This window comes from Protomyctophum bolini, assembly GCF_963924005.1.
Source record: "Protomyctophum bolini genome assembly, chromosome: 5".
In the NCBI taxonomy this organism is placed as follows: domain Eukaryota; kingdom Metazoa; phylum Chordata; class Actinopteri; order Myctophiformes; family Myctophidae; genus Protomyctophum; species Protomyctophum bolini.
In genome coordinates, this window is record NC_137866.1 from 4,450,491 (window position 1) to 4,463,060 (window position 12,570).

Genomic DNA, 12,570 nt, shown 5'->3' on the forward strand with positions numbered 1-12,570 from the left:
GTGATGAAAAAGATAAATAATACATCCTTAATTGTACTAGGAAATTGGAGATTATGTTAAACAAACAATTGAATCATGTTTATTGTGGTAGAGAATGATTCAGTTACCATGAAAACAGTGATTAAGTTAATATTGTTCTTTGTTGAAATGTAATGCCACACTAGGACACTTTGGGTCAACCAGGGGACCGGTAAACCTCTTAAACTGTGTCCCGTTAAAGTGATTAACGGGACTCCCAGCCAGGGTCTATCCTTGTCTCCTCAAATTTTTCACCAAATCAATTTGCTGAAAATCGATCTATTTCTGCCAAATGTTCACCTATTTTAGCTGGATTCATGCATACTCGGGAGAATTTAAAAGTCCACAGCCAAAAAGTTTGAGAATCGCACTGAACTAAACTATATTGAGCCAATCTGTGAAGCTTATGGATTTGGGGTTGGCCAATCAGGGAAGCCGACACAGAAATAGACAGAGACAAACATTTGTTGATTTTCGATTCTGGACAACCACCGGTCAGAACGAATTCCCACTCGGCATCTGGGCATGACGCTAGTATGACTTACCCCAATCTAACCCTCGATGCTGAGTGCCAAGCAGGGAGGCATTTGTAGTCTTTGGTATGACCCGGCCGGGGATTGAACCCAGGTCCCAGTCCCAGGCCGGACACAATTCATGGCGATTCGATTCAATGATTTAAAAAATGATACAGTATCTATTTAGCAAAAACAATCAGTCTGAAACATGTGGCTATTGCAGGTTTTTTAAGGGAAGATTTATTATTATGGAAATAAATACGTAAACAGCGATTCTCTTGGTAAATACATGGACATTGTATTTGAAAACATGGACAAACCTGTACCTTGACATGAGCATAGAGATTACACCCATTTATCGATAGACTTTGGGCCGATTCATACTCCTATTTTAGAGCCGAATAAAAGTCGGTTCGGTGCTGTAGAGCCTACAATTTGACGTCATTTGAGGTTCTAAAGTCGGCTCTTCGGTGCTACTGAAAATTTCTGACGAGCCGAAATAATTTCGGCACTACAGCGCCGAAACGGCGGTAAAATAGGAGTATGAATCGGCCCCAAATGTATAGCGATATGGAATGGGAAAATAATATTCTTTTGAATTTTTTAAATGTATAAATACAACACACAAGTACTTAGTATCGATACAACCAGATACTTTTACGATTCAATACGATACATAGTCAATGATACGATATGTTGTTGTGTGCATATTGATACAGTTGAATTGAGTAAATTTAAATCGATGCAGTTACTGTTTCGTTACACCTCTATAGTGTAAAGGCATTCGTTCAGATGGTGGACGAGTTATGCCCAGGACAGACAGACACACACACACACACACACACACACACACACACACACACACACAGGTTTCTGAAATGTATACATAGATTTATTAGATATGATATGCCCAGAGTAGGCATGCTATAGTGCTCCTGTGGTTTATAGATTGAATAACATTTTTGTGTTTATATATATTTTTCCCCCCTATAGAACTTTGCTGCTCAGATGGCTGGTGGCTTCGATGAGAAAGCTGGAGGCGCGCAGATGGGAGTGATGCAAGGACCAATGGTATGTGCTCTTCATTCCATGTACTGATGCAAGGACCAATGGTATGTGCTCTTCATTCCATGTTGTACACAGCAACACTTGCAATATATACTTATTTTTTAAATATACGTATATTTGAAAGAACATTTGAATGAAATCTCAGAAACATTACTTAATGTTTGGTAAATTAACACTTAGCTTTTCTGCAAGTATTTGATTTGATTTGATTTATTTGATATATTCATGATACAATTCATAGAAGAGCAGTACAGAATTATCAGGATTGCACAAAAAGTCAGAGGACTTATTTCCATTGTGATCCAAATAAATAAATAGTTACAGCATATGATAAGAAGAACATGTGTACTAACATTACAATACTAATGACATTTACAACCGGCCATCATAGATCAATAAACTAAAAACAATAAATAGATATATAAATAGTACCCAATAGTACCCAAAAATAATGCCATAAAAATAGATAGCAGGCCAGCGGTGAACAGATAGAAACACTGCCACCTCGTGGACGTATAGTGTACCTGCACTCCCATGATTACATACAGTACACAGTTAGTATTCATTGAAGTGCACAAAGAGTGGTATTGTATAAGGTTATGTGTGCTATTATAAGCTTATATGTGCTTACATTGTCTAATAATGAACTATTTGCTCAATGGTTAAATGTTTTTGAAGTTGTAAATGTAAACAGTACAGTAAAGTACAATATATGCAAGCAATAATGTAAAGAAAGTCGTGACATGGCTTGTTTCCTTTGTGGTCTTAATAATTCCCGTCTTTTCTCTATTTTTACGCGTGTTATTTAAGGTTATGATAATGATATGACATTTTCTCAATGTCCATTTGGTTAAAAATGATGGTTTACACATTAATAATTCTATAATTCATTCATATTCATAATTCATGTCTTCTCTCTCTCTCTTCCAGGGCCCTATGGGTCCCCGTGGGCCTCCTGGCCCATCTGGAGCTCCTGTAAGTACAGTAGAACACACATTTCACAACAACACACACCATATTGTCTAATTTCAGTGAGTATACAATGCCAGTATTGTATTGTAACGGTTTCCTCAGTAGCTTGGGGTGCCAGGCAGGTGTGTACCTACCAGAGAGGACTTAGCCTCTCCTTTTTTTATGTAGCCAGGTGGTTTCAAGGAAACTGACAAATGACTCAAATAAAATATAAGGAATCCTTAAATGTGATGGATTAGAACAGGATTTATATTGAAACCAGGGGTTATGGTGACTCTGGCCGTCACAGTATACTGGCATTGTATATTGTGCCTCTATACAGGCTTGTATATCTGATATTTTTGATAGTTTTTATATAGTAACAGTTCTGGACATATTTAGGTTTCTGCCCGACTGTGACGACATCAAATTAATAATATAAGAACATAACAGATGGCATGATACTTTAAGAACTTTAGTTTTATAGTTTAGTTGACTGGGGTCACCCAGGCCTCTATTCAAGGCCCCCCTCTCTTTCCCCCTCTGAACCAAATGTCGTCACTGAAAATAGCCAATCTACAAGCTCACAATCAGCACAATACTCACATTGCAGTGCATTGTGAGTTTGTAGATCTGCCAAGTTTTTGCTGAATGTTTTAAATAACAATTCTTCTTTAAAGTATTATTATAAGCCTAATATTGAACCAGTTCAGAATGTTTCCACTGAAAATGGATTGGTTCAGAACCCTAAAGCCCAATTAACCCATTCTGACCGGGCACCCGTTTTGGTGTTAGCATCATGTTATGCTTTAGCTATTGAAAAATAGCAGATCTACAAGCTCATATCGCGCCACCGAGTGGCGCGATACAAGCTTGTAGGTCTGCTATTTTTGAAAAATCGAAGAACGACTGTGACATTTTTAGAATCTGATCTCAGGTCAGAATGGGTTGATCAGACCCAGTGTGTGTCCAGTGGAAACCTCGTATGAATCTGATCTCAGGTCAGAATGGGTTGATCAGACCAGTGTGTGTCCAGTGGAAACCTGGTATGAATCTGATCTCAGGTCAGAATGGGTTAAACCACACCAATCCTGTTGCACGTCGGCGCATGGTGGCGCATGTCGACGCAAGTGATTCAATTGGTTAAATTCAATGGTTGCAACTACATGCGTCCACATGTGTCTAGAGTTGGCATGGCGACCCATTAGTGTGGTTTCGGTTTAAAGTTGGTTCGGAAATTGGACCAAAAGATGTCCACCGGTTCGGTGTACCAGGGTTCCTATAGAATCTAGAACAGAACCAGTTCTAGAACCACAGTTATTTTGGTGGAAAAAGGGGCCATATTGACATTAGCGTGATACTTGAATGGAGGACGTTTTTCTGTTCAAGGACCCCATAGCTGAGAGAGAGAGAGAGATGAAGCAAGGACCCCACTAGCCACTACATATTGTATACAACTGTGTTGCAGATTAGATCTTTTCAAAAGATTTCATAGAGTTTCATAGACTTGTTTAACAACATATAATGTTAACGTATATGTTCGGACATTTAAGCACTTAAACCGTCAATAATTAGTAAACTTGACATTTGGCTCTGTACTTGGTTAAATGAAATGTCTTTTTCCCTCTCTGCGCCAAACCACTTTGCCGATCTATAAGCTCACAGCGCGAGGCGCATTTAGATCGGCTATTTTGGGCTAAAGTTGTCCTCAGAATAGGGATGCTGGGCAGCTGGGATTGAAGAAGACCCCCTGCTTTAATGGACGCCTGCTGCCTCTTAAGCGATCATGTGATTTCTTGTGATGATGTATTTATTATCTTGTGAAAGCAGGCAGCAGAACTCCTGCTGGGATATTATTCACCAAATGAGTAAATGCCTCTCACTTTGTTCTGTTCTCTCTCTCTCTCTCTCTCTCTCCCAAAGGGCCCACAAGGTTTCCAAGGTAACCCAGGAGAGACTGGAGAGCCTGGCGCAGCAGTAAGTTTCAGCTGCAAATGATTAGAATGAAACTAATGTACCTCTTATGTGTTAATTATCTCTGGTGGTACAATACATCCAGATCAATGTACAGTAGGCAAGGTAATCACACGGGAATACAATGACATTCAGGGTATATCAGGGTGTCCCTCTTGTTAAATGTACTGTACATCGCACCTTCGTGATTTAATTAGCACTCGTATATACACTTATAAAGGTTATGTCTGAGTCGATGTTGTTTCTAAATACTCTAAAATAAAAGAGAACTTCAGCCATTTTCAACCTCATATCTTCATATGATTGGTCCTCACTAATATAATAGTCATTATAAGATGGAACCATTTCTGTCAACTCACTCTGTGTCTCATTGGTAAGCTGCATGTGGACAGTTCAGAAACCTGCCCACCATAAGTGACATCATCAATGGGGATTACAAGATAATATAAACTACAGACTTTCTCTTCCTGGAAAATGTGTGAAATAGAAGCTTTTGTTCTTGCATTCATTTGAATTATTGTCTGAAATGTCACTTGTGTGCAGGTTTAGACAGAAATGGGTTCCATCTTAGGATGAGCATTGGTGAGGACCAATGATATGTATGGAAGATAAAGGCTAAAGTGGTGGTCCGTTAATTGAATACTTGATCATGGTATTTTACATGAGTCTCGAAGCAGTTCAGTGGATAGTGTGTGTGTGTGTGTGTGTGTGTGTGTGTGTGTGTGTGTGTGTGTGTGTGTGTGTGTGTGTGTGTGTGTGTGTGTGTGTGTGTGTGTGTGTGTGTGTGTGTGTGTGTGCGTGTGCGTGTGCGTGTGCGTGTGCGTGTGCGTGTGCGCGTGTGCGTGCGTACGCTCGCATAAACACGAATGCACAAACATCAGTGTTAATGTATGGTTCTTGTCTTTCGTTAACAGGGAGCTATTGGACCTCGCGGGCCATCCGGACCATCTGGGAAACCAGGAAGTGATGTACGTATTACGTATTTAACCCATTCTGTACAGGAACCCCTTTTGGTGTTTTATAACTATTGAAAAATAGCAGATCTACAAGCTCATAGCGCGCCACCGAGTGGCGCGCTACGAGCTTGTAGGTCTGCTATTTTTTTTAAAATCTTAAAAATGCGGCACACATCTTTGAATATATATTCTTTCAGGAGACTTTTTTTTATTTTATTTTTCGACGTCAGGCCTAAATGGGATTAATCACTTTTGTTGTGTTGGGACCACCAGACAAACACACACACATAAAAGCCAACTTTAAACACAACCACATCGTAACGATGTCCCACTAAACAAAACAGAACACAGTTTTCATCGATGCAACATTATTTTTTTTAAGTCATTGATTTTATTCGGTGATTGTGCATAAATAAGTTCTTGTTGTACATTAGGACTGTTGCGATGATACAGTCGGTGTCATCATCATCAAAGACGAAAACACAATAAAGCCACAGGAGGCTTACCGTACTTACATTATGGTGATAATCTGATCATAAAAACACCACACAACGTGACGTACAACAATACAATATTAAAAAATAATGCCAATCCCAAATGTACCCAAATCCTTGTTTTATTTATTTAAGCTTTATTTAACCAGTAAAATCCACATTGAGACTAAAGTGTGAACTGGCCAAGCGAGGAGGCAAATAATGTCACACAGCTCTGCCAGTACCAAGAAATACAGGACAACACATTTAGCCATTTACAGTACCCACTACCTAGGAAGCTCAAGGAAATAATATATCAAGGAATATCTATCAAAATGACCAATAAAACGAATATAAAGACTAAACAATGTTTGCTACTAAACTAATATATGACTAGACTCATGACTAGAGCAAACATTTCCTCTGCGTTGTATGTAATAGTATTCCCCTACATTTTCAAAAATGCATAAACATCAGAAAAAAAAGACAAAACGACGTAATATCGGCAGCAGAGCAGTAGAGCTATACATAAATTAATCACTTAAAATTAAAACCTAAAATTGGAACTTAAATCAATACAATAGTTTTGTAGTCGGTTCTTAATAATCAGTAATCAGAGAAGCACTTGTTTTTGTATTTTCTTTGATAATATCATTTTCCTCCTTTAGTCCTTTTATATTTGCAACTATCAATACTTTTCTTAGCAATTATTCTCTCAATTATTTGTTTTATAATTTTGTAATATAGATGTTTACAGTATTTGTTACCTTCTCTATTTTATACATCTCCCACTGTGTTGCACTATTTTGGTAAACCCTTTTTTCTTTTTTTTTAATGTTTTATAATGTCTATTCAATCGATTAGTTTGATTGGTTTTGCACCAGATTATTTCCAACTGTTGCACCCCATAGATGACAGTAGGTCTTATTCCAACACATAAACCAGTCTCGAGAATCACTTAACAATGTTATGTCTGTTTATTGAATTGAAAGGTATGATTTAGCCTTACATATACATGTTACATGTATTTCCCACCAGGGGGCACTGTCCGTCTCCCAACAACAGATAAAGAGCAGAGCTATTCTAATCACATCACAGACGGCAGTACGATATTTATAGTAGTGGACAAATTACTCAACCCAAAATATTACTCAGCAGATCTACAAGCTCACTACAGATCACAAAGCAATGTCATTGTTACTGTCCAACACGGCCTACTGTCTTAAAACACAACATTGGATAAAAGTCTTTCAAGTTTCAACGTAATCAACAATAAACTGATAGAGTGAAGAGCTTCTTTATATCGAATTATCCATTGTGTGGAATTAATATTTGTTCTCATGTTATTGTAAGTTGTCCTACACCTGGACATGCATGTCTAGTGGATGTGTATATGGTGCACCACTGTCTCTTAAGCCATCAATCAAATCATTTCAAATGCCCTAAAATCATTGTGTTCTCTGTTCATTTCCAGGGAGATGCTGGCAAACCTGGAAAGGCTGGTGAGCGTGGAGCTGCAGGGCCTCAGGTGAGCCAATAAATAATTCACCTTCTCATTCATTCATTCTTCACTGAAATGAATTAACTGACAGTTATTGCTTCATGATTACAACCTTACAGGTGTGTGACTATAAACTAAACCCGTCTTTGGTCACACTCAGGTTGACCATTACTAGCCCATTTTGGGCTAGTAGTTTATGCTATGCTATATGCTTTAGCTAAAGCATTATGCTATGCTTTAGCTATTGAAAAATAGCAGACCTACAAGCTCATACGAGCTTGTAGGTCTGCTATTTTTGGAAAAATCGAAGAACGACTGACATAGCTTTTTCAGAAAACTGTCAGGATGTAGAAGACATTTTTAGACATCTGATCTCAGGTCAGAATGGGCTAGAATGATACATTGAGAGGAAGAATAATATGTCTGGACTGATGATTTAATCTCACATTAATGTCTCTTTATCTGCAGGGCGCTCGAGGATTCCCCGGAACGCCTGGTCTTCCCGGTATCAAAGGACACAGAGTGAGTGATTGTTCCACATGCAAAACAGTATAGAGTTAGACAGTTAATTAGTGGTTCCTATAATGATGATTAGACAGTTAATTAGTGGTTCCTATAATTAACGATGGTTTGTTTTGTCTCTGTAGGGTCACCCCGGTCTGGATGGAGCTAAAGGAGAGACCGGAGCTGCAGGAGCCAAGGTAGGAGAGTTGATTGATTGATTGATTGATTGATTGATTGATTGATTGATTGATGTTTTGATTGATAGAAATGCACATATCTGATGAAACAAACACGAAACAGGATTATACACATGATGAGAGCTTATTATTTGACAGATTTAGGGAAGGGGGAGGAGGGGGTATTACATAAAAAGAAAATCAATAATAAATACATTGATACAATTTCAACGATAATTTAGTTATAGCAAAGAACAACATGGGTTCTTAAAGCCCAAACCACACCAAATGGTCGCGTCGGGACAAAACGGTTTTACGGTAAACCACACCAATTCCACTCACTGAGTTGCAAGGAGTTGCATTGGTGTGGTTATGACCTTAAAAACTGTTTTGTGCCGACTCGACCCTTTGGTGTGGTTTGAGCTTTGAAAGGAGCCTATAGCTGTTACAACTCAACTAATGGATATAGTTACTTTTAATAAGGTCCAGCTGTTATTATTCAGCTTCTTATGGAACACTTGAAGTTAACAATGTTATGTTCCTGATATGGCATTTAGAGCTCCTGTTTTTTTGTAATTATTATTCTTTTTTTTAAATGTTTGAATAGTTTATTAACAGTGTGTAGAAAGTGATGCTACAAGAAACACAAAGCCAGGGGGCTTGTTTCCATTGTGGTCATGTGTATTCAATTCATCAAGACATATATAAGGACATACAATACTATATACTAATTTATGTTCAGTTATGACGTCAGTCACTATAATGCTACTCAGTGGCGTGCACAGACATTTAGAGGGGCAGGTGCTCAAGTGAAAAAAGGGCACCTTGTGCAGCGCGTGGATCCGGCCGGTTGCCTTAATAGTTTATATATGTTGGGGCATGAATAATATATTAGAACCTCTTTTTTATCAAGAATTGATCAATGTCACCATGGTCCACATACTGTACAACACTGTACGTACGTACGGAAGGGGAAAAAAAGAAAAGGGCACATTGCTGTCCAGAGGGCGAGGGCAGGTGGTGCTCTAGCACCCCCTGGTGTCTATCTGTGCACGCCACTGATGCTACTGGCCAAGGCTCTGATCCATATAGTCTGTCATTGACTTAACATAATATGAACGGATATATTAATAGTATTGAAAGTGGTATTCATTGAATCTAAACTGTCTGTTCTCTTCTGTTACAGGGAGAGGGAGGTAACGCTGGAGAGAACGGCGCACCCGGACCCATGGTAAGTTGTTAATGTGGTTAGAAACATATGGCTTTTTCAGAAAACTGTCAGGATGTAGAAGAATTTTGGTATAACAATTTACACATACATTTTAGGCACTAGGCAGACATTTATGATCCTAGTAGGCTACAGAGAAAATAAAACAAATGGGATGCTTCAAAGAAACTATAGGATAGCAGGTGAACAATGAACTTTAGCATCTGTCTAAAAAACACAGTGCTATCTGCATAACGTTGCAAGTTGCATAATGACGACGCAATTCGAACATTCCTTAGAATACCCATAGGGGGGCAGTGCTTAGTCAGATGTTTGTCACTGCAGGAGTGAGGACTTTTAATTAAAGCACTTCTTCTAATAAAAATCATGTTCAAGTTCATGCAATGGCTGGAGGTACAGTATCTTGTGGCGCTCTCTAGCCCCATAATGAGCTAAGGACGAACTGGCTGAATTGCCTGAATTGAATTACCTCCTGTGGCTCAGGAGGTAGAGCAGGTCGTCCAATGATCCCTGGGTCGGCGGTTCGAATCCTGGCTCCTCCTCCTCCTGTCCACATGTCGAAGTGTCCTTCATGGGCAAGACACTGAACCCTACATTGCCTCCAATGAGTCGGTCGGTGTGCATTGCATTGCATTCTGTACTTTAGAAACTATATAGCATGTCAGGTAAACAATAATGAACCTAGCATCTGTTTATATCTCTCTATTCCGTTGTATAAGTAACTGACTGAGGTGTGTGTTGTGTACAGTATAAGTAACTGACTGAGGTGTGTGTTGTGTTCTTTAAGGTCCAGTTGTATAAGTGACTGACTGAGGTGTGTGTTGTGTTCTTTAGGGTCCACGTGGTCTTCCCGGTGAGAGGGGGCGTCCCGGTGCTGCCGGTTCTGCTGTGAGTATCAGTTATGACATCTCATCATGTTTCACTTCATAGATAATGCATTATACTGTTTGTACGGTAGGCTCTCTTCACTTTAATATGGTCTATTATATGGGTTAAAATGGGTGAAATTGCATTTAACCCATTTTTGGTGTTTCAAGCATTCTGTTATACTTTAGCTATTGAAAAATAGCAGATCTACATGGCTTGTAGGTTGCTTGTAGGTCTGCTCTTTCAGAGCGAACGTTTTTTTTTATTTCGACGTCAGGCCTAAATGGGTTAAGTACAGTACACGAGGAAATGTACTTACGGTTGTGTAATATTACTTTTACAGTACTAATGTGGTATGTTTTGTACAGGGTGACATTGTACTTTTCACTTTACATTATATACAGTACTAATGTGGTGTATGTTTCCTACAGGGTGCTCGTGGTAATGATGGTCTGCCTGGTCCCGCTGGTCCCCCTGTAAGTATATTCTACTTCCATTATCATAACCATAAAGTGTACGGTAGAGTATGTTAGGTAAGCTAAGGGGTAATAGGCTATTGCCGCGCCAATAGTTAAATAACAACATTTGGTATTTTCTTGCTTTTGGTAAATGAAAGTATTCCATAAGTGTAGAAGCTGGCCTGTCCTCCCAGTGCAACACGCCTCGCCTCGGATAACAAGCAAGGGTTGATGAAATAGAATACATTTTGGCTTTATACTGTATTATTGTCTATTTCTCACTTCAAACGTTTTCAAAGTCATTCTTGAGAGCAACGTTTAGTAGTAAGTTGTAAATGACATTGTTTGTTTACATGGCTGTCATGTTGGATGCAGCATAAGATTCAAGCAGCGCAGCCAGCAGGTGCTCTGGGGCTTTGATTAGACAGAAATATCACACCACTTGAATCAAGCATTCTATATTGTTTATTTGTTTATTTGGTCGGGACAGTGTACATTGATGAACATTACATTAAAAATGCAGTGTAAATATACCAGATTTAGCAAAATTAGCTAATTTCCATCTGCAGTCCCCAGACATCAAACATCAAACAATACAAATTCAACCAAGCTGTCTAATAATACAATACAACAACTGTTGTTGTTGCATGGTCAACCAATTGGTCGGGTAGGACGCCTACTTTATTAGCTCAACATAAAACAAATGGCGTGCAGATTGCGGGTATATGAGTCGTATGACATGACAGTTATGAATTGAAACTTTAAACAATGTTATCCTTTAAAGAGATTGAAACTAGAGAGTGATACGATGTGTACGATAATAACCCGTACCTTATACCCGTACCTTATACGTACGGGTTTATAGATGGGTACGATGTGGATTCTAACCTGGAACCTTCTGTGTTTTCCAGGGCCCTGTTGGCCCCGCCGGAGCCCCCGGTTTCCCAGGATCCCCAGGATCCAAGGTTGGTTTTCTCTCTCTCTATACGTTAATCTTTATCTTTATCTTTAAGGTTTGTTTTCTCTCTCTCTATCTTTTTCTTTTCTTTTCTTTTTATGTCATTTACGATTATGTGTCCAGTGCTGTCACCCAATGTGTTCGTTCGCTCGTTTTCTCTCTGTATGGACATGTACAATTAAGCTATTTAGCACTTACCAGACGTTCTTAACTTCTTATGCAGAGTAAAGGTCATTACAAACTGGCGAATTAGCGACGCGATGCGAATAAGCGATCTGAAAATGTGAAATATTGCATGTTGCAGTTCGCCTGCGAATCTCTGCAAAATACGACACCAGAGCGAACAAATAAAGAGTGAAAACGGTCGCATTTTCGCACATTCGCACATTCGCCACTGATGTGGAAGCTTGCATGGACTTCAATTGGTTTTTTTTAAATGCGAATTATTCGCACGAATATATCGCGTCGCTAATTCGCCAGTGTGTAATGACCTTAACTTACAAGTGTGAAATCAGAATAAGCAAATTGAGCTCATTCGATAATATGTTACTGTGAGAGTGAGGTCTAAGCCAACACCAATTCGGGATTCCTGGATCGCTGCCCTCCACAATGTCCTATCCAACATCAGGTTGATACAGATACACAACAGATACAAAGCAATCTGAGTAACAACAAGTATAGGCCTACAGTACATAATTATGTGCTGCATAACACTAATATCTATCAAAAAAATCACATGATATCCTTTATCTCTTATGCCGCCAACCATTAGTAATCACTTGTGATGGAAGTGAGAAGGTTCTTCAGAGGTCCCCAAACGTTTTGGCCATGCACCCCCTGTTACCTCCTGACCTAGCTGACACACCCCCCAACACTCCAAAGTCTTGTTGTATTTTGCCGAAAATGATATATTTCATATGATT

At 39.1% G+C, this 12,570-nt stretch overlaps 1 protein-coding gene across 2 annotated transcripts in view; it reads left to right on the forward strand.

The window, feature by feature from the left end:
* col2a1a (collagen, type II, alpha 1a) overlaps positions 1-12,570 on the forward strand; it is a 52,482-nt gene that overhangs the window by 13,314 nt on the left and 26,598 nt on the right. For both annotated transcript variants that reach the window (XM_080764638.1, XM_080764639.1), the window contains 11 exons: positions 1,527-1,604; positions 2,532-2,576; positions 4,476-4,529; positions 5,441-5,494; positions 7,430-7,483; positions 7,925-7,978; positions 8,104-8,157; positions 9,323-9,367; positions 10,199-10,252; positions 10,663-10,707; positions 11,601-11,654. In XM_080764638.1, coding sequence (XP_080620764.1) covers positions 1,527-1,604; positions 2,532-2,576; positions 4,476-4,529; positions 5,441-5,494; positions 7,430-7,483; positions 7,925-7,978; positions 8,104-8,157; positions 9,323-9,367; positions 10,199-10,252; positions 10,663-10,707; positions 11,601-11,654 — 591 coding nt within the window. The remainder of the gene's footprint in view (positions 1-1,526; positions 1,605-2,531; positions 2,577-4,475; positions 4,530-5,440; positions 5,495-7,429; positions 7,484-7,924; positions 7,979-8,103; positions 8,158-9,322; positions 9,368-10,198; positions 10,253-10,662; positions 10,708-11,600; positions 11,655-12,570) is intronic.